Source organism: Artibeus jamaicensis, unplaced genomic scaffold (genome assembly GCF_021234435.1).
Source record: "Artibeus jamaicensis isolate MK-2021 breed Jamaican fruit bat unplaced genomic scaffold, CSHL_Jam_final contig_585, whole genome shotgun sequence".
NCBI classification, from domain to species: domain Eukaryota; kingdom Metazoa; phylum Chordata; class Mammalia; order Chiroptera; family Phyllostomidae; genus Artibeus; species Artibeus jamaicensis.
This window is the reverse complement of record NW_026521894.1, coordinates 707,286-727,319: the sequence shown is the minus strand read 5'-3', so window position 1 is coordinate 727,319 and position 20,034 is coordinate 707,286. Positions and strand designations below refer to the sequence as shown.

At 41.0% G+C, this 20,034-nt stretch overlaps 1 protein-coding gene across 2 annotated transcripts in view; it reads right to left on the bottom strand.

Moving 5' to 3' along the window:
* Positions 1-20,034, bottom strand: part of CADM1 (cell adhesion molecule 1) — a 394,995-nt gene that overhangs the window by 13,669 nt on the left and 361,292 nt on the right. The window contains exon 9 of one of the 2 annotated variants that reach the window (XM_037147378.2): positions 9,935-9,967. The exons of the other annotated variant lie outside the window; for it this stretch is intronic. Within the exon in view, the coding sequence (XP_037003273.2) occupies positions 9,935-9,967 (33 nt within the window). The remainder of the gene's footprint in view (positions 1-9,934; positions 9,968-20,034) is intronic. 2 annotated transcript variants of the gene reach the window in all.

Sequence of the window (20,034 nt, the reverse complement as noted above, 5' to 3'; positions counted from 1 at the left end):
CGAGGCCCTGGCATTACTGAGGCAGTTGGAGACTTTTTTTTTAAGTTTAAAATAAAATAAAAGGATAAATATGCTTAAAGCTCTTCTATTCCACATGGGTGGCAATAACCACCAGCTGTCACCAGGAAACAGCAGATGTAATTGATAAAACAATTCAAAACTCTTGTGGATCTATCATCAATAAAGTTAACACCCAAAAAGTAAATGAAAGGGTTCAAAGTCAAACTGGATAAGCTCCCCAGGCCTGCCGATAATTAAATCACTGAACTCCACACAAGCATAATTTCTAATTCAGATTAAAGAGGAGGATCAGCTGGGCAACTTGCTTTGCTGGATGGGGATGGAGCACCATATGCTGCCTATGAAACTGTCATTAGCTGAGGTAGCAGTGGCGAATGGTGGGTGGGGAGGGAGAAATGGGGGTGAGTAGAAGACAGACTCATTATTTTGAAGGCAATACAGAATACAACATTTATTCATAATAATAAGAGGATGAAATTTCCACCTAAAGAGAGCAAGAATGAATGGTAATATTGTTCATTACCACAGTTTAGCATTAAATGTGCAACACCTACTCTAATTTATTGATGGACTGTTTAAGATGGGTGTTAACCTGTTTGTCTTGTATTATAATTGAATTCAGTCTCTAGGCTACAGGAATTTGAGAAGTTCATCCTTTTTCAATCAATATGCTCCCCTTCAGTGACCCATTTCAAGACAGCTTCATAAAAAATAATGTATTTTGTTTTAATAAATTTAAACACTATGACAGCTGCTCAATTTTTATTGGTTGTTTTTTTTTCCCCCTTCAGATGTGTCTTTGCTGCTGAGGGAAGTCAAGCACACAATCAATAGTAATTGATTAATCAGCATCCCCTTTGAACAAAGGTGCTAATCAGTTTTTGATTAGTTCATCAAACCAGAGGCAGAGGCAGCCTGGCCCCAAGCTGACAGATCATCGGTGTTCAACAAGACTTATGGTTCCTGAGCGACATGTGACTGTAGCGCTCCTGGAGGGCAAGGGGGAGGGGACACTATAATTATTAATTTAGCCAAATTATGATGAACACAAACAGTTGTTGGTTTATTGCTCCTTAGGGGTGATTGACAGACTGCATCAGGGCTGCATCTGACTTGGTACAGAGCTGAGAGACCCAGAGTATTTAACTGATGATGCTGGAGGAAGGGGTGGATGGTTGATTTCATCTCATTTTCCTAAAGAGGAGAAAAATTACTTCTGCATATCTGAGCGATTCTTGTGTGGCTAATTTACCAAGAGGAATCAGGCCCAGTGAGAACTCAGCCCCCTCTTAGGATCCTTGAGAGGATCCAGTTGCCATGGCCACTGCGTCAGAGTGGTTTTATTTAGGGTCAGGATCAGAACGGAGAGCAGAGATTACTTATGCCCGGCATTACAGTCTATGCAGGGAGAAGGACTTGTCTACTCTTATAAGAAAATCGGGCTAATGTTTTTGCAGTTTCTCCAAATATGAAACCCTTCCTTGGTGGGCTGGCTATCTCTCCAATCTTCTATTTATTTATCTATGTACAGTCATTGGGATTTAGAATTTATTTACTCATCCAAGTACCAACTGTGTGCTTACTATGCAACAGGCATCCAGGAGATCCTACAGCTCAGCTCAAACTGGGGCATGCTACATAACAGAAAAATAAAGGCATCCCTGGGATTTGACAAATGCATACAGCAGGCAATGAAACAACTGCATGTACAAACACTGGGTGGTAGGTACTATCTTACTCTCTCACTGGGTAAGACCTGTATTTAATAGTTTACCTCAACAACCAACTATTCAAGGGAGCTGCAATGAAATATTCTTCAATGAGGGACAATATGGAACCCTTCTTTCCAACAGACTGGAGTAAGCATCTATAATCCTATGTCTTAGTTTCTCCATCACAGTGATGAACAGGGGGACCTTCCTTATTAATTCATTAAGAAGTGACCAATCAACATGTGTAAGAAGCTATGGCTGGCTGGCAGTGAAGCCCTGCAACATCACGGGAGCTCACATAATTGTCTAGCTCTGAGCATTTAACCCTCCCCTCCCCCTTTAGGATATGCTTCTTATTCTGGATTAGTAACACCTAAATCCTGGAATCAAGCATGAAACCTACTTTTGCAAGAGCTCAGTGTGCTGTGAAAAAGGTCTGAGGTGGATAATTAGTTTACATCATGGTGTGTGACAAAACAATTGCCTCCCTTCCTTCCTTCACTCCCCTCTCCTACTCCCACTCCTAAGGTTACTATGGCACGGCTTTTCTAGTCTACTTAACAGCAGTGAATGGTCAATATGAGGGGTTTTTTTTAAAATAAAGATCTTGTCTCATAATCCAACATCCTTAAATTGCTTTATAATGAATGTAACAAAATTTCTCCTGAACCATTATATATCCAGAACATAAAATTCTATTAAGCCACTGAATAGAGTGGCTTTTGTGCAATCCCAAAGATGACTTGACCTCTGCTACATAACCCACTACCACGGGGAAGAGAGGTGTGGGTAGGGAGGAAGAGAGTGTTAATAAAAACTTATTTTTCTTTAGTGTCAAAATGCACAATTTCTAATCGATTGCTCAAGAAACCAAATGGCAGGTCTGTAGAAGTGGACAGAGCACCCACAGGTTGGACACTGCAGTGCCTTACCTAATGACTAGCCCTTACCTGAGAGGTCCTCACTGTCCAGTTCTTCTGCGGAATTGGGCAACTGAGTAAGGCCTTACAAGTAAAAACAAATCGTTTTTCTTTTCATTCCTCAAGGGACATAAACAAAACACTTAAGAACTGAGGATGAATTTCTTAAAAACATGAGCCAAATCTCTTGCTATCTCTTTCTTTTTTGGATAGCTTGAATGTATTAAGATGTAAGTACATTTCTCCAATCATTTAATTTTGTTATTGATACACAATCAAGGCACAAAGATTCCTCAGTCTCCACTTTCAAAGCACATGTAACATGAAGGCGAATGTTTAAAAGCACTCATTCATAACAGCATGCAAAAAAGAAAAATAAAGCCTGATTGTTAGCTGTTGATGCTCTGATATCTCTCTTAAATACAAATATATTTAAATGTTACATACTGATGTGTTCGATTTCACATCTTACTGTAAATGGAAATCCTTTGCCAATATTGATAAATACGGTTTATGATCAATTTATGATGATCTTGTGTCACTTGTTTCAACATGGCGCAGCATCTGCTAACTGCAGATTGCAGGTTATGCCTTCCTCAGAAAAATCGGATTTGCCAAATGAATTCTTACAAAAGAAAATGTCAAAAATCAGAGGTATTCCTGAAAAACAAAACCCTCAAAGCTGAAAAAGCAGTTAGGTCAGGAGACAATTGAGTGGGGGTTTGATGTGCCCACACCCCAGCCCCCACCAGTGCTGGCCCACTCTGGTCTGAACTAAAAGAGGCAAAGAGAAAAGTGGAGGGAGATCGGGGGCTCAGCTAGGAGACGGCTTCTATTTCCCTGCGCTTTTGTTTATTAAACACCACAGAATGTGGGGCAATCAAGGGGGCCTCTTCCTGTTCCCTGATGTTCTGCCCAAAGTCCTGCCAGATCGCTCCAGGTGCTCTGCCCGGCACAATTCCCTCCCATTTCTGTAATGGGATTGGTCGCTTTTGAAGACATTTGTGGACCCAGTAAACAGCAAGGTCTTTGAAGAGAGGGGAATATCATGTTTATTTTTCATCTTTCCCTATTCTTATAGCCAAGCGGAAAGTGCCTGCTGAGTACGTGTGTGCTGTATTAATGATTTGGGAGTAACACTCAGTGAACTACTAACCAGAGCATAAAAGCAACCAAAACAAATGCTCTGGCAACAAGCAATGCCAAACTGATTGCACTGTTTTTAAAAATACCCAAATTAACAGAAATACTATGTAGAAGTAGTCAGTAATAGCTTGGATTTTGTAAGCTGTTTTATGAACAAGCCAAGTGAATACTGTAGCTTGGCTGGTGCTGTGAAAGGGTGTGGTCATATCTTCAGCTCTTGAAGATTTCCATCAAGACCTGTGGATACCGATATTTAAGGGCAGCGGCAAATGGAAAGATTTTTAATCCATGAATGTTCCCAAACTATGGATTTAGGTAACTAAAGGGAAAGCAGGGAGTAATGCAATAAATCACAGAAGTAACTGAGTAGGGATGCTATACATTTGTTCTGAAATCTGATTGGTTGAAAGTGTTTCTATTTCTAATGCGCTTTATCCATTGTATAAAGACTGATGAACGCAATTATTTGAATAACTGTTATAAATGGGCAACATAAAGTACGTCTCTGTAGTTAATTATGAATTCTCAGATGGCTAATCCCTCACCTCTGTGTGGCCCAATGAATATCAAAGCATTCTACATACGTGCTTGGCGCCCAATGAACCGTATTAAACAAGGATGTCTCAAGTAGGCAGCATTACTGCTCAAGGTTTGTTTCCTTGGAGAGGGCACTAGAAAGCTAATTTTAAAAAATAAAGACAGATATGTTTATGAAATATCACTGATATGCAGTTCTCCATTAAAAAGCAACTGACAGTTGATACACACCTCATAAAGACAAAACTGTCATTTTTAACAACATAAACTTGAAAATATACCAAGTCATCTGGAATCCACTGCTCAGATTACATCTGAAAGTAGGAAGCCATTTACGTTAGTGGCGTTAAATTTGTTTTTGCACTGCCATTGTATTTTATGAATCTAGAATCTATAGTGCTCTGTGATGGTTGAATCATTTCTGAATAAATATAATTAGGAAGAGTTTACTGAAGCACAGAGTGTACAAGTGACAACATGCAAAATTTACCTCCTAGAACTGCTCTGACTTAGGTAGTTTTCTTCCCTGTTAAAAATTATACACCTCTCATTTTCTCAAAGAAGAAGACAAGGATGCATTTTATAAATCAGAGAACATTCTTCAAAACGAATCTTCACAACTTAACAATAAATAGGAAAGCATTTCTTGGGTTTTCTTTTTAAATTTCCACATCATCCATTGAAAATCCTTTTGTCACTTCTAATTAAAATGTATTCAAATGTTGTAAAACAAAATTTTACTTTTGGTCCATATTGGATTTTTTTCAGCAATTAATAAAGTCCTGAGGTACAAACACAGTAACTGACTGTATGCACTACCAGCTGTCCTTTCTGCAGAGACCCCTATCTGGCTTCTTCACGTGCTCAATATAACGGGCTGCCCAGAGCCAGCCTCTTCAGACAGTGCTTCTGTGGTGTTACTCCTCCTCCTTTGCGGCAGAGACCACTGGCTTCTAAAAGTGCTGTGATTTTAAACCGTGTTAAGGAAAACCTCAAAAATTAGAAACAGCCAGAAATTCTAGAGATATTTAAATAGGTTCAAAGTCAAGGGCAAGTAAAATCCGAAAGTCTGTGGGTTCAGTTCATCAGGGTTTTTTACCTTTTCTTTTTTTAAAGAAAATTTCAAAAGAGAATGATCAAATAAAACCTCTAGGAAACAGAAACTTAGCCCACTGGCCCTGGTACCGTTCCCATTATGGAAAAGTAAGAGATGGTCTCTCTCTTACCTAAACGGTATACATCTGATCACTTGGCCATATTATGGAAACTGTCACTTCCATCACCAGCCATAAAAGATTTCAGAAGCCCCCGGTTGTTTTAATCTACAAGCTCAGTCATCCTGTTCTTTCTGCTTTGTCAGCTTTTGTGGAGTTTTTTCCTTCTTCCCATTGGCAGAAATTTGGTTCATGCAGTTAAACAGTAGCACATTGTTTCCAAACTGCATATCTGGGCTGAAACGCAATCTTCAGGTCCTGCAGCCATTCGTACCCTCTGTAGCTTTGTGCTGGAGTAGGACACACAATGCCTGCAGTCCCTCGACTGAACAGCGGCCTTTGAGTGCCACCGTTGTGCACTCAGAGAGAGAGATGTGCATAGAGCTACGTACACAGATGGCGGACATAGAGGTTGTAATAATGCGCACTGCTGGCTATTTTGCTTTGAAATGGGCTTCAGAATTTTCCAGTCAAATGGAAAGTAAGATAAGAATTTCATGTGCTTTTAGAATTCTACCATGGCTTGTACTACTTTTAGATAACTCAGGGAAAGGGAGAGTCATAGCGTAGTTACCTAAGGGCAGAGGACTAGGGTGTAAACATTGAAACTACAAGTAAAAGTGAAAAGTTATTTCAGAGGGTATCTGAGTTTGTGTCTTCCCACAATTATGTACTGAATTAAAAACTATTTAAATACTCATTAGGAAGATCTAAATTCATGAGATTGTCAGCGTCTAATGTATCAAGAGGTGGACAGCAAAAGGATAGTTATATTTAAAAATAATAAAATAGGAGAGGGAAAGTGGGGCAGGGAGGAAGGGAGAAAGAAAGGGAGAGAGGATGAGAAGGAGGGGGAGAGAAGGGAAGGAGGGAGAGGGAGGGGGGAGGGGGGAGAGAGAGAGGGAGGGGGGAGGGGGAGAGAAAGAGAGAGAGAGAGGGGGGAGGGGGAGAGAGAGAGAGAGAGAGAGAGCGCTCTAACCCAGAGGAAGCCAGCTGACTGCAGTGCAGCAAAAGCACAAGCACTATTCCAGACCATGGACATGCTGTCACCCAAAACCTCACACGGGGAGGTGGGTGGGGGATGGGAGAGGGGACACACAGGGCAGAAAAAGAACAAGGCACAAGACACTTACAGAGAAGCGTCTACATTTGAACAAACAAGTAAGAACCATCACACACACTCACACATCAATAACCATAACACCTACACCACCCATGCTTTAAGTCACTCATGCATTTCTGCCATCAAGTTCAGACTGGTGGTACCAGGATTTGGCAGAGTGTTTTTTGCATCGCTCAACATGCACATGTAACACAGGATTCTTCCTGACCAGGCCTTAAGGATGAGCTCCAAAAATACAAATGCTCAAGATCCTTATTCAAAGAAAATCCCTTCAGTCACCCTAGTCTAAAAATTCCATTCTTACACTCATATTTATCTTTACCATCAATTAGATCCTTAAAAACACATTGTGGCTGATTATCGTTTGGTTTCTTTTTGGAGAAAATCCATTTGATTTTGATTCATGCCCATGCACTTCTAACCTTCCAATACATGCTCATTATTCCAATCAGATATTGGGAAGAACAAACGGTCAACATACATAAACAACTGGTACACTTCATACATACTCTAGCAACACAAGCTTGAATAAAATATTTTAATGAGTCTTCAAAGGAAAAGCTTTCTGTAATTTTTTTTCCTTTTTATAAAAGAGAAATACAGAAGGAAATCCAGTACCAAGACAAGTAAAATTGTCACAACTGGACAGCCTAACATGTCTTGTCATTTAAGTTGCCAAGTTATCAAAGCACACTTTTTATGCCCAGATCTCCGTAATGAATGCAAGAGAATCTAAGTCAAATGGTTGCTGCACCAAAGAAGCTGGGTTTTAGCTGTAATTCACTCAAATAAAATCAGTTCTGTATCTGTATATTTCTGCTGTACTCCTATTACTGTTTCTCCACTGACAACTGACCTGGAATTCTTTTACCCTTCTGTTAAGGAAAATTTGAAATGTTAGTCTGGCTCTCATTAAAGATCTTTGCTGTGGGCTGAAGAGTATGCTGTTTAAAATAGTGGTTGGACCCCTCTGGGAAGACAGCTATGAGGATTTCAGACAAGTTGGAGAATGTATTCATAAATGTATTATGTAGGGATCAACCTGTGTTATCATTTCTATCCACTTGCTGTTAAGGAATCATATGCATAATTTTTATACACATACACATACACACACAACACACACTTTCTTTGTTCTCCCAAGTTTCTTGGCTCTAGATATAGTTCTCAGGCAATGTCAGTCAGTAACATTCTACTGAGGTATCAGTGGTTTAAATACTGTCCCTCAACTAGTAAGAGAGTGGCTGCTGCTCACAGTACAAGAACATCTGTTTCCTGCCAGACCAGTGCTATGAAATCCTATTTCAAGTGTGTCTTTATTAGGCTACACGAGGAGATCCCCCTCACTCTGTATCTCCAGAGAGTAAGACCCGATAAAAAACAGGGTCCTAAAATCAGGACTGGCCCCGAAGTAAACTTCTCCTTTTTCAGGTCAGGGAACATATTTCCTACTTTGAACACCCACCCAGCTCCCGGGCCTACCTCCAGTAGAGTCGCAAAAGTACGTGGACTGTATTGAAGGGACCTAGAGAACAGAACTCTGGAGTCTTAGGAGATAGATGATCAATATTTCTTCAAAGATCTCACAGAATTCAGGAATCTTATAGTTACATTTGACCCTGAAGTTAATTATAGGAAGCTCAGAACTTAAAGCATCTTAAAAAGAATAGAACGAAATGTCTTGAACTATGTTGAAACAGCCTTAAAGCTCTGAGAATAATCGATAAAAGTCAGGAAGTGCTCGATTAATGATGAAACCTACAAATAACTAAGCTTAATGGAGTGCAATGCCTGAAACGTAACAAGCACTACGGGGCATTAACCTTAGAAAGGGGAAGTTTTACACCTAATTGATTTCTCATGATTGTCAGTGTATTTGGCCCTTTAACTTATTTTACGAACTTTTCCCTTTGTGCAAATGGCAGGAAAGGGCAGGGTGAGCTAGGAATGAGGCGGGGAGGGCCTATAATGCTAAATACCCAAGTTTGTTTTGCTTTCTCAGAATTCCTGATCAGCAAGTCCAAATGTTGGGGGTGATCAGCCAAGCATCAAGGCCTGACCTTTAAGGCTCAAATGGGACAGGTTTTGCTTAGGGGTTTCCGATGGGTAAGTCCTCAAATGTAGGCCTATTTAAGGAAGCCAAGTCTGTGCTGGGAAGAGATGTTTCTCTAAAAGTTGAATGAATGAACAGTAGAGGGATGGCTGATCACCTCTTGTCATTTAAATGATAGATTTCATACCTGTACAACATGCAAAGTGGACTTAGGCAGGCCTTTTACCAAATAATTCCCTTGGATTAAATAAATAAAATTCAGCCCATTTAAAAAAAAACTAACATATCTGTCTCTGAGCACGATGACATCAGCATGGTTAGACTGAAGATTATTTAAGTAATAATGTAGTCTACAGATGAAACAGGATCCTAATTTTCTGACTGGAGAGATATAAGAAGTTAATGGACTTATTCCAACCAAGGGAGTCTTCAGTGGACTTGGGGAAGGGATTTCCCCAGGCCCCATTCTGAGCCTTACTCTGTTTTTATCACCTGTTGTTTAAAATCTTAACTAACTTTTAAATACTTTTCCTACAAGATACCCACACACAAATTATTTTTTAAGTCTAGTTTATGATGTTAAAATACACATATGGTGTCATTCTTGGCGTGGAGACGCTTCCTGCTGAACGTTAGCATAAACTGCCGTGTGCACATAGAGGTTAAGGGTGAACCAGAATGGGTGTCTATCTGTGGATGCAGACGCAGTTAGCTGCGTAATTACCAGAGGAGCCATGATCTTCCTCATCTCCACCTCATGAATGTAACAGGACTCTTCCACCCTTCAGTCTCAACTACCAAGTGACACAAATAACTCCTCTTCAAAAAGGACTCTAGCCTATAAACAAGGCAACTGGACCTTTAACTCTGATGCTACATTTCTAGGCCAACTTTGCGTTTTTTGAAGTCCCTTGTAGTTCTGTGTCTGGTGGGTTACCTGACTGAGGATTACATGCACCGGAAGCTGCTGCCATTCCAGCCGGCCAGTGAGGAGGAGGCCTCACTTCAGGCTGCAACCATTGGATACAGAACTCACAACAGAAATGACAAGACAAGATATATTTCAAGCCTTAAAAATTATAGTATATTTATGAGATCAGTCTACATGAAACATGATTGCCCTTGAAGACTACATTGCTCTTTTTCCCAGGCTTGCCTTGCCTCTCAGCAGTGCTGAGAAAGTAGATAAACAGTAATGTGATACCAACCGTGAACTGCTGGTTCTGTCGTCGCCGTTGTGTCTACAGACGGGAACAGAGGATTGGAGGAAGGGAAGAAACAGGAGGAACGGCATGCAAAAAAAGGGAAAATGGAAAAAAATGGAACAGATAATATATGAGCAAGCTTTCAAAGAACATCGCGTGACAAGCAATAATAAATGAAAAGCAAAAAGCATTTGAAGTGAGTTGCACTGTTTTAAGACATGCCTTCAGCTCAAAGCTGCGAGCCAGTGAGGAAAACAGTAAATTCTTTGGTTTTGGGGGTCCTGCCAGGACACAACTCCTTGCTAGTCCATAGTCAGGGGAACATGCAAAGTGATGAGAAACGCCAGTGCAAACTCAGTGACTGGTCGAGGGCTCTTAATGCATCAAAGCTCAGGACTGTGACAGAAAAGCTCACTGGCCGGCTAAACAATGGCTTCATACATTCAAACATTGCCTTTGTTTTAACCCACCCACCCAGGCACTCAGAGTCATGACTGCCAATTAGGCTTCAGTGAATCAATTTCACTCTTCGGATCCTTTTATGGCTTTTGCTTATTAGATGCCTGTAGATAAATATATGGGTTCAAGTTTTCCATCCAGTGTGCTGTTTCAGCAGAGTTCAGCTGGAACAGGAGGCCATGGGAATGAACACGTTAAAGGTTTTCAGGTTCCTTTCTACATACATACGCCCCACCCTCCCCACTAATCCGTTCTTCACTTTGCAGACCTTAACTAAGTTACAATCTAAAAGCAAGAGTCTGTCATGGGAACATACCCAAGTCAACACAACTTGCCAAAGCCCACTTCTAATCATGTGACACTCCAAAAATTAAAGTCTCCAGCCAACCCTTTGATCCGTTCAGAACCACATTCACTGCCAAATGCACTTGCCGTGGAATAAAATGTGGTTTGTCTCTTTTACTACTTGTTCCGATGCTGTTCAAGATTTTTCCATCTTCTACCAGGTTTCAAAACCGGGCCTGCCTTACTGGCTCCTCTTCACTGGAAATTCCTCAAGGGGCTCAATAAATTTTCTCTTTACTTTCCGCTAGAGGGGAACTGGAATAAATAAATATCTAACAAAATGTACAACTACATTCTTTTTCCAGAGTCATTTTAACACCACTCCTCTAGCCAACTTTGCGCCGACGTCCATCCGCCTGGGCCAGACTTCTCATTTCCAGTTCTCTGCTTCTCTAGTGTGCCACCTCCCACTGTCCCCTCTGGCCAGGAAGGAGAGGTGGCAGGGGCCCGGGAGTGAGTCATCTCTAGCTGAGGCGGGAGTCGGGGTTAAAGCTGCAAGTAGTTACCTGTCCTTTTTTTAAAAATATAAGGCAGGCATTTAGCTGGTAATATTTTCACGAGTTTTGAAGATTTCAAAAGACTCTTATGGACCCAACATAGGCAATGTTTAAATGCATCGGAATGCTACACATAACTTTTTATTTTTGGTCAAATGAGCCTGGTGCTTCTCATTTATAAATGACACAGGAATTCACACTGGTGTTTCCCTTCAGTTGGCATATTGTCCTTAGGACTCTATACCATGAAAAATTTAGAGTCCTTCTAAGGAGTGAGAATTAACCAGAAGTGGCCTCCCAGGCCACTGTAGTTCAGTATAACTTTTAACTGGGTTTTTGAAGAACAGATAAAGGAAAGAAAAGCATAAAATACACCACATAAGAACATGATACTTACAAGTCAAGTCTGTATGCATAAAATAGCAGTAAAAAAAAACACCTAAAATTGTATGGGTGAAACATTTCTACGAGATTCTCATGACACAGCTGACACAGCTCCTTGCTGGAAACGTCCAAGTCTTGGTTGGAGGTGCTTCCAATTTGAAGGGCAAAATCAAATGCAAATTTGTGCAGAAACACTTATATACATGTTAATACATTTTGTAGCTAGGCACTGGCTGCTTTCCAAGATTAAAAAAAAAGGCAATAAACACTTTGGCTCATTATTTTTGCAGTAGTGTTTCTAACATGCTTTATTTTCACCAGGTAAATCATTAGTATAAAATGGAAGAAAGGGGGTGGAGTAAAACCTAAAGGTTAGCGTCCTCAAAAACAACAGCTTAGCATTAACCAGTGACTCCCCGATTTACTGTCTTCCTACATCATACCATTAGGTTGGCTTTATGTTGAAATTAAACTAGGTCAAGCCAGACATCAGCTTCCAGGTGCGTACTAGAAAATAAAACAAAGGGAAGTTCACAGTGCAGCTTGCTTCCCCATTCTGGGGAAGGGAAATCCATCAACTGCACCCAAAAGGGGAGGAAAAAACAATGCTGAGAAGGAAAAGACGCATTCTAAAACAGTTAAAGGCAAACACATTCAAGGCAAACAACACAGTTACTGCAGCTGGTAATAGCAAAACCATGACCAGCAATGGAGCAGAGGCCGCAGCAGAGACACAGGCTGGCTGTGTAGGGAAGTGTAGGAAAGGACTGAGGATGTACCCGGGGAGTCGCAGATGCCAGTCCTCGGTCTATGAGCATCTGGCACGCTATCGGAACAGAGGCTATTTCAAGTAAAGAATTTAAAAATAATTCTTTAGAAGTGACTTTGTGCTCCCCACAGGAAAGCACAGTGACAGAATCAAAATTCTTCTTCAAAATTGCTTTATGACTTCCTGCAGAAACCACAGACCCCCGGGCTCTGAGCTGAGTGAGGCTCTGTGAAGTAGGACTTATATGGGTATCTCTATCAGAGGACTGGGGAGATGTGCAAGTCTGTCCCTGTGCACCAACTTGTGGGGTCACTCTATTGTTTGACAACATTCTAAGTGCACAACAGGCAACGTGCGGATAGTAAGTTTTCAACACAAGTTATAAGTGCTGAAAAATGAGAGTGTCTAACTGCCCTAACAAAGGCTTCTTCAATGACCTTGTTGCTGCCTTTAATGAACCATCTTTGAGCTAGGCTGTGAGAAAAATAGGTTATAGAAAGTTGAGATGGACTTATGATAGTGCAGGGTTAAAAATTAAAAAGGCTTTGTTGAGCTATTGTCTCTATTTTAATTTTAGTTACAATGAGGACAAATTTATTGTACATTTATTTTATATGGTCAACACAAAATAATACCGTGTTCTTGAAGAGCCAGTAAGTGTGTACATTCTTTTTGGGGGGTATGTATATTTTTAATGTTATTTTATTGTATTTTTTCCTGTGTCATTTATCCCCCTTAGTGTGTACATTCTTAATAGTTACTGCCTCTAGTTGTCTTGTGAGTGTAATCAGACAAGGTGTCCAAGGGTGGGTCCTCCACACTGCTATTTGAAAGATGTGCATTTCACTAAATACTGACTTTTTTTCTTAGTCTCCCACACCTGCCAACAGTTTATGGGACCCTACCTTGAATAAATATGGGAACCTATCTTGAATATTTCACATTGTAGTGTATGATATTTACAAAACGAAAAGCGCCATCAACATGTGAGATTAGAGATACTAGCCATTTAACCACGTAGAAAAAAACCAATGACTGGCGGCCTGAGAGGCAGCTAGGCAGTATTTAGTTGAAACAGTCATGTACAAGCCCCACTGTGGCACATTCTAATCCTTTCATATGGATCCGCTCCAACTTAGACTTGCTCGTTGAGTGTGACAGACTGGGGGTTTAGAACTAATCCATAAATTAGGCCATGGTCTCAAATACAAGGGGTGCCATAATGAAAATGAAAATCCTAGAACAAAATTAAATTCACAACCTGAAATACATTTTCTTCTCCAATTGCTCTGTGGTGCTCCTGCTTTGCAATGCACAGATTCACCGCAAGACTGCATTTGGGGTGTATGTGAGCAGGATGTACATTAAAAACACACGGTTTAGTAGCCCAGAGAACCCAATCTGCTCAAAAGCAGAGCTTAATTGTAAAGAGTTTAAATTCTCCCATTCTGGTTGTCATAAGCTTAAATGAAAGTATACCAAGCAGTCTGGGCATATTTTAATATACTTTTCCCCAGTTTATTTTCTTAACTAAAGTCAATAAGGAGCCAATGGGTTTTCTTAATTGAATTCCCTTTCAGTTTGTGTTAGAGAGCTGCTTGAAATCTAGATACTAGGACAGGCGAGAGATTCCCCTGACAATTTTATTCTCATTGTTGTGCTGTGCTGGCCAATATATATAAAAAATACAGTTTTTCCTTTTTGCTTATTTATCTATTTTGACTTCTTTGAAATCTGTTGTACGTAAAAACACGTGCTGGAAAATTAAACTTTGAAATTTACTCTCTACTGGCTTCCCAGTAGAATTTTAATTTTCTTTGCATCTTTGCTGTGCTTTAATTAAGCTCCCATTTCTTAGGGATGGGAGAAGTGGATAGAAACAGAACCAAAGCTACGAGGCCCAAATCGGAGAGCTATATAATAAAGCTCTCTTACTTCTTAAATGTCCTCTTGCCTTTGAGTGAGGAGACGGTGTGCTGCAGAACAGCAGGATTTTTTTGGTTAAGCAGTCTGAAGTTTTGTTAAAAGCTTCTTCAGAATTGTTCACTAGTGCCACTGTGCCCCCAAGATCTTCTCATCTGAAAAGCAGATGTTCTGAAAACAATAGGAATCTGTACAGTGGTTTCATTTAACAAGGAAAACAAGTCCTGCATCGTGTTGGTGCGAATGCTGGTGCAAGACAGGGGCCAGGCACGGGGCGGTGAGGGAAAGGAGAGGGTGTGGCCAGGAGCACGACGGTGGGCGAGGCAGGTGGCTGCAGCACTGAGCACTCATCTCCCGCCAGACACTGGAGCCTGGGTCCTGCTGGCCACGTCCTCACTTCCCACTACCAAGATAGCACCAACTGTCACTTTCTAATCCCAAAAAACCTGTATGTATGGTATTTTGTTTGGCACTGTTGATAAATCTTTAGAATGGAAGGTCTTCATCTCTTGAATTATTTTCAAACAAGCAACAGAAAAGTGTGGAAATTATGATAGAAACATTAGAAAAAATCTCACTCACTTTCCATCTCTCATTCTTTTCTGTAAAAAAAATGCAGAATCAGACGAGCTTCATCATTGTAGTATGCTAATTTCTTCTATACCCTCGTATATCAAAACCTGGTTGCCTACAATGCTATGTGAAACAGGTTTATAATCATCAGCAAAATAAAAATACATGCAATTAAGACATTTTGAAAAAAACGGTCATGTATTTTGGGGGCAGAACCTGAAACATGGCTTATTATATAAAAGGCTGCTCATGCGTACTCATGCGTACTTATTAGTGTCCTAATAATATTCTTGTTATCAGGCCTATTGACATATTAGTAACACTCAATAAGTGTTCAATACACAGTGAATGAAAAACTGTCTTAATGGAGCACAGTGGAGCAGATGCCAATTCCAGAGAAAAGGCAATTTAGTAAACATCTTAGGATGAAAGATGAGTCTTTTCTAGAAACTGATGTTTACTACATGCCTGGAACAGAGACAGACAAAACTCACACACGTTGGTTAGATGCTTGTAGTTAAGTTAGGCCTTCAAGCTTAATTTCCAAAATGCAATGCTTTCTTTTCTTATTCCACCAACCCCTGCCCGCCCCTTGCCAGTCATGCTCTTTCTTTCTGACTTCTCACTTCCCAGAATGAGGCTGCCACCAAGGTCCCTGGATGACTCAACTCTGGTTCCCTTTAGGGAGGGATTTCTCAATCTCAGCATTTGGGGCCAGATACTTCTTTCTGGTGGAGTCTGTCCTGTGCATTATGGGATGTTTGGCAGCATCCCTGGCCTCTATCCATTACATGCCATTAGTATCCCCAGCTGTCCCAGTTGTGGCAACCAAAAATGTCTCCAGACACTGCCAGACCACCCTGGGGTGAGGGGCAGGGGGAGGGGACACAGGAGGGTGTGGTACGTTGTACTTGCCCTTGGTGAGAACCACCGCTTCGGGAAAGGAGTCTCAGGACCTCATTGGGATAATTATAGAGAGGAGGCTCATCCCTGAGGTCCTGAAAGGCAAGGGAGGTGCCCATTGCCATCCTTTTGTTAGTCACGCTTTTCCATTCTTTGATGGCACAAACCAAATTCTACTTCCCCTCTGATGCTCTCCTTGGGCTTCTGCCTATGCCACTGAATCAGCCTGCACTGCAGAGCATCTCCGGCTACTGAGTTCCAATGTGTATACCATAGTTTTCCCTCAATCATATTTAAGGGGTTAAAGGAATTTTCTGGCTCCACAGGCACTAGCATAGTGCTATATATACTATGGGTGCTTGATATTTGTTGAATGCATCCCTAAAAGCAGACAAGCATATACCCTGTGCACCATGCAAGTATCAATTGCACAGAGTAAGAGTCAGTAGGCAAGACCCTGGAGAGCAAAATAGCTCTATGTGGAGGAAAGCTTCCTGCTGTGATACAGATGGCCATGCTAGACAGTCAGCCTTAAACTCTGGTGCATTTCTTTCTTTCCTATTTAAGAACCTGAAAACATGTGGTATGGTACTGCATTTCCCCAATTTGGCATGTTCTACAAATATTACTGAAGGACAAGAGATGCACTCATTATCTTTATTTATGTGATCTGATCTACATTGCACACAAAAAGCTTATGATATTAGACTACTAAAGCCAAAATAATAATGTGAACCTGAGGGGGGGACTCACTGTTTTCAAGGTTAAACTGGGTTTTGAGTTCTTAGATACTAATGAGAAAAACTTTACCAACTTCTTCTTCAAGAAACAAACAAACAAATACTTAATTGGACATGTACTTTAAAAAGAGTACTTTAGAAATGACCTGGCCTACTATACTTCATTCTTGTGAAAGGATTTTTAAATGTGTTCCTGGATTTGGCCCAATAGCTACTCATTTCTTATTCTAAAGTTGTTTCAACTTTTAATTTACGGCAGTCACACATGTAGTGTGACCTGCAAGTTGAACTCCCCCTGGCCTGAGTGCAAGCTGCTGAGGGTGAGGACTAAGTGTCTTCTGCACTACTCCTCAGCAAGCAGCTGACTCCGATGCATCCGGACGGAAAGAACACAACGTCCACACTAACCGGGGAAGGGAGCACAGTGTGCTTTCCCAAGACGATTAAAGGAAAGTTTGATCAAGCTGGCGGACAGGGTGAAAGCTACCGCTAAAACAGAAACAGGTAATTCCATGCACACTTAATGCACAAAGTCAACTGACTTCAAAGAAAGTTCAAAGCAAAACATGCTCCTCTGTCCTCCATGGCAGCAGGTTTTCCTTTGATTCTGGTCTCTGAGAGGAATCTGCATGAAATGTTCTTACCCCAGTAACCGCTGGCCATCTCTGTATTTTAACAGAGGACTCTGGGACAATTTAAGTCATGCAGTTTGCTCTTCCCTATTAGTATCTTCATGAATGGAGCCACAGGGACAACTTGACATGACTTTAAAAAGGGGGGAGTGGGAGCCTTCCAAGAGTAACAGTTGAAACAAAAATATATGGTCAGGATGTCAATGTACATGAAAAATAACAAGACACAGAAGAATCTAATAGCAAATCGCATGAAGGCTCTGATGGCTCCCAATTCTATCCCCCAGGTGTTTTTTGGTTTGTTTTTTAAAATTTGGATGGAGATTCTAATGACACTAATGGCCTTTTATGCTTGTAAAGCTATAACAATACTGACATGGCAAACGACACTGAATATTATTCCTGTAAGTACTCTGGAGCCTGCAGAAATCCTGCAGATGAAGCTGCCCTTCCCATGCAGGAGAACCGCTCCACACAGGACGAAGGAAGACCAAGATGCCCTGCTCCTCCCATCCATGGAGCCCGTGATTCTGAGTGGGCAGCCTTAAGCCAGACTGGGTTTACGATTCTTCTCTTTCCAGGGTCTCTGAGATGAAGCTTTAACCTGATCTGAGGGAGCTGAGTGACTGGGAACTCAGTGATAATCTGCCTGACTAACAAGGGGACCAATTCCATTATCCTGGTTCCAGAAGATAAAGTACAACAATGGAATACTTCCTTTCAGAGAAACCAAAGATCAACTATGACCTTTTGAGTTTAAAAATATTTTTCTATGGCATTTGTACATTTTCTTGTAATGCCACTCTGACTTGGGGAATGGGTTTCGGTTACTGCATGTGACTGGGAGAAAAGAAATAGACGACTATGGGCTGCTGCTTCTTTTTTTAAAGCTCAGGCTTTATATTACTGTCACTGGATTTAGCTGTTGAAGCTTTTAAGGCTAATGGTGGCGGTAATATACCAAACAGTGCAAAAGAGAAGAAGAGTGGAAATTAATTTAGCTATCCATTTGTCAAGCTTTAGTTTCGAAAAATTTTTAGGAACCAATCTAAATCTAGGGGATAGCCTGGGACTGTAAAAGGGGACACAGAATCATTCAACTCCATAACCTTGAATCTGCTTGAAGAAAGGAACAAATGTTAAATTCCACAGGTGCACTTTCTGGTCAAGATAAATATATATAAGACTGCCTGTTAAGACACAGTAAGACTATAAGATCACATCCATTAAGGCAACTGATTCTATAATGTTGTTTTGGTGGAAATTTTAGCTTAACTACTCTTGGGTGTGCCAGTGAGAATCTGGGGATTCATTACCACAAATGCACTTTGTGTGTAGAGAGGGCTCAGCTGCTAACGTTAGGAGAGTGGAGTGAATCTATGAGGTCATCTTACATTACCTTGAAATGAGAGGCCAGGAGCAGAGAGAAAGAGAAGCCAGGACAAGGCTCTGTTAAAGGAACCTTGGCTATGGACAGAAATATAGCATTGCTTAATTGTAAAATTTCCTCTTAAATGAAGTCTCTGCAGTATGAACTGGTAACGCACTTATAACTGGTTGAGGACATAAGATTAGCGGTAGTCTGGAGTGAGGATTACAGTTGGGAACTGAAGCACCTCTGCCGGGTTGCTGAGATCGATTGTGAGCAGGGAGAAGTACAGGGAGTGTTAAGACAGGACTTAAAAGCAACAACAACAAACAGCCTAAGCTAGTGAGAAGCCACAAATGAGAAGTGTTGTTCCACGTTAAAGAGAACTGTGGTGCTGGTACAGTATGAGTAAGGCCCCAAGGGCCTTAAACTGTAAACCTGGCTGGACATACACAGGCCCTCCTCCAGTGAGGGCTAACGAAGGCTGGCGCACACCCAGGCAGCGTCTGCAGCGACAACAGACAACTGCAGGTGCTCTTAAAGGGATCCCATGCAGGACAGTGGAGCACAGGGAAGGGGATTTACACTGACACCCAGAGGGCAGCTCACAGGAGACTTTATAAAAACCTGGTAAACGAGCTCAAGTCCAATTTTGTGTACAACCTGGACAAGAGGTAAGACATCATAAAAGGTAAATAACCTAGTTCGCAGGATGGAAAGTTGCTCTGGAAATCAGAGTTAGAAAGGAACATCTTTACTGCACGTAATCAACGATCCAGAAAGTGGGAGGAATCTATTCACTATATTGACAAACTAAGTGTACTTATGAAGCAAGAAATTTTAAAAAGCTAAAACAGAAATACACACAGACGAGAATCCTCTTGTGGGTAAGACAAGAGTGTAAAAGCAGCTTCGATAGAGCTGAGTTTAGAGTGAGACACAAAAACAAGTTGATGGATTTTCAGAAGATTAAAAATTTTAAATATATCTATTTGGTTTTAGAAACAGAGGAAGGGAGATAGAAAGAGAGGGAGAGAAATATCAACCAGTCGCCTCTTGTGCACCCCTGGATCAGGGACCAAACCTGCAGCCTAGACATGCGCTGGCCGGGAATCGAGCCAGTAGCCTTGTGCTGTGGGAGACCGTATCCAACCAACTGAGCCACACCGGTCAGGGCAGGTTTTCAGATGATTTTAAATTAAGGCACTGATATTTTTATAAACAATATTCAAAAAAGTCCTCTCTAGTGGCTTAAAGTTCTCTGTGTTTCACTGCATGGTTATAAAGGTGAAGAAAACTATGTTTAGACGACCTATTGTTATATTTCATAAACTAATGAGGCCTTTTCTTTCACTGAGTACTTTGAATTTCCATCATATCTATCTCACTGACTCTTGTGAAAATTAAAAATGTCTCTAGAGTGTCAACTTAAATGATGGTTTCATATCTAGGGTGGTAAAGAGAATTTACACGTGAAGAATGATGAGTAAAATATTCAGTGTTTTTAAG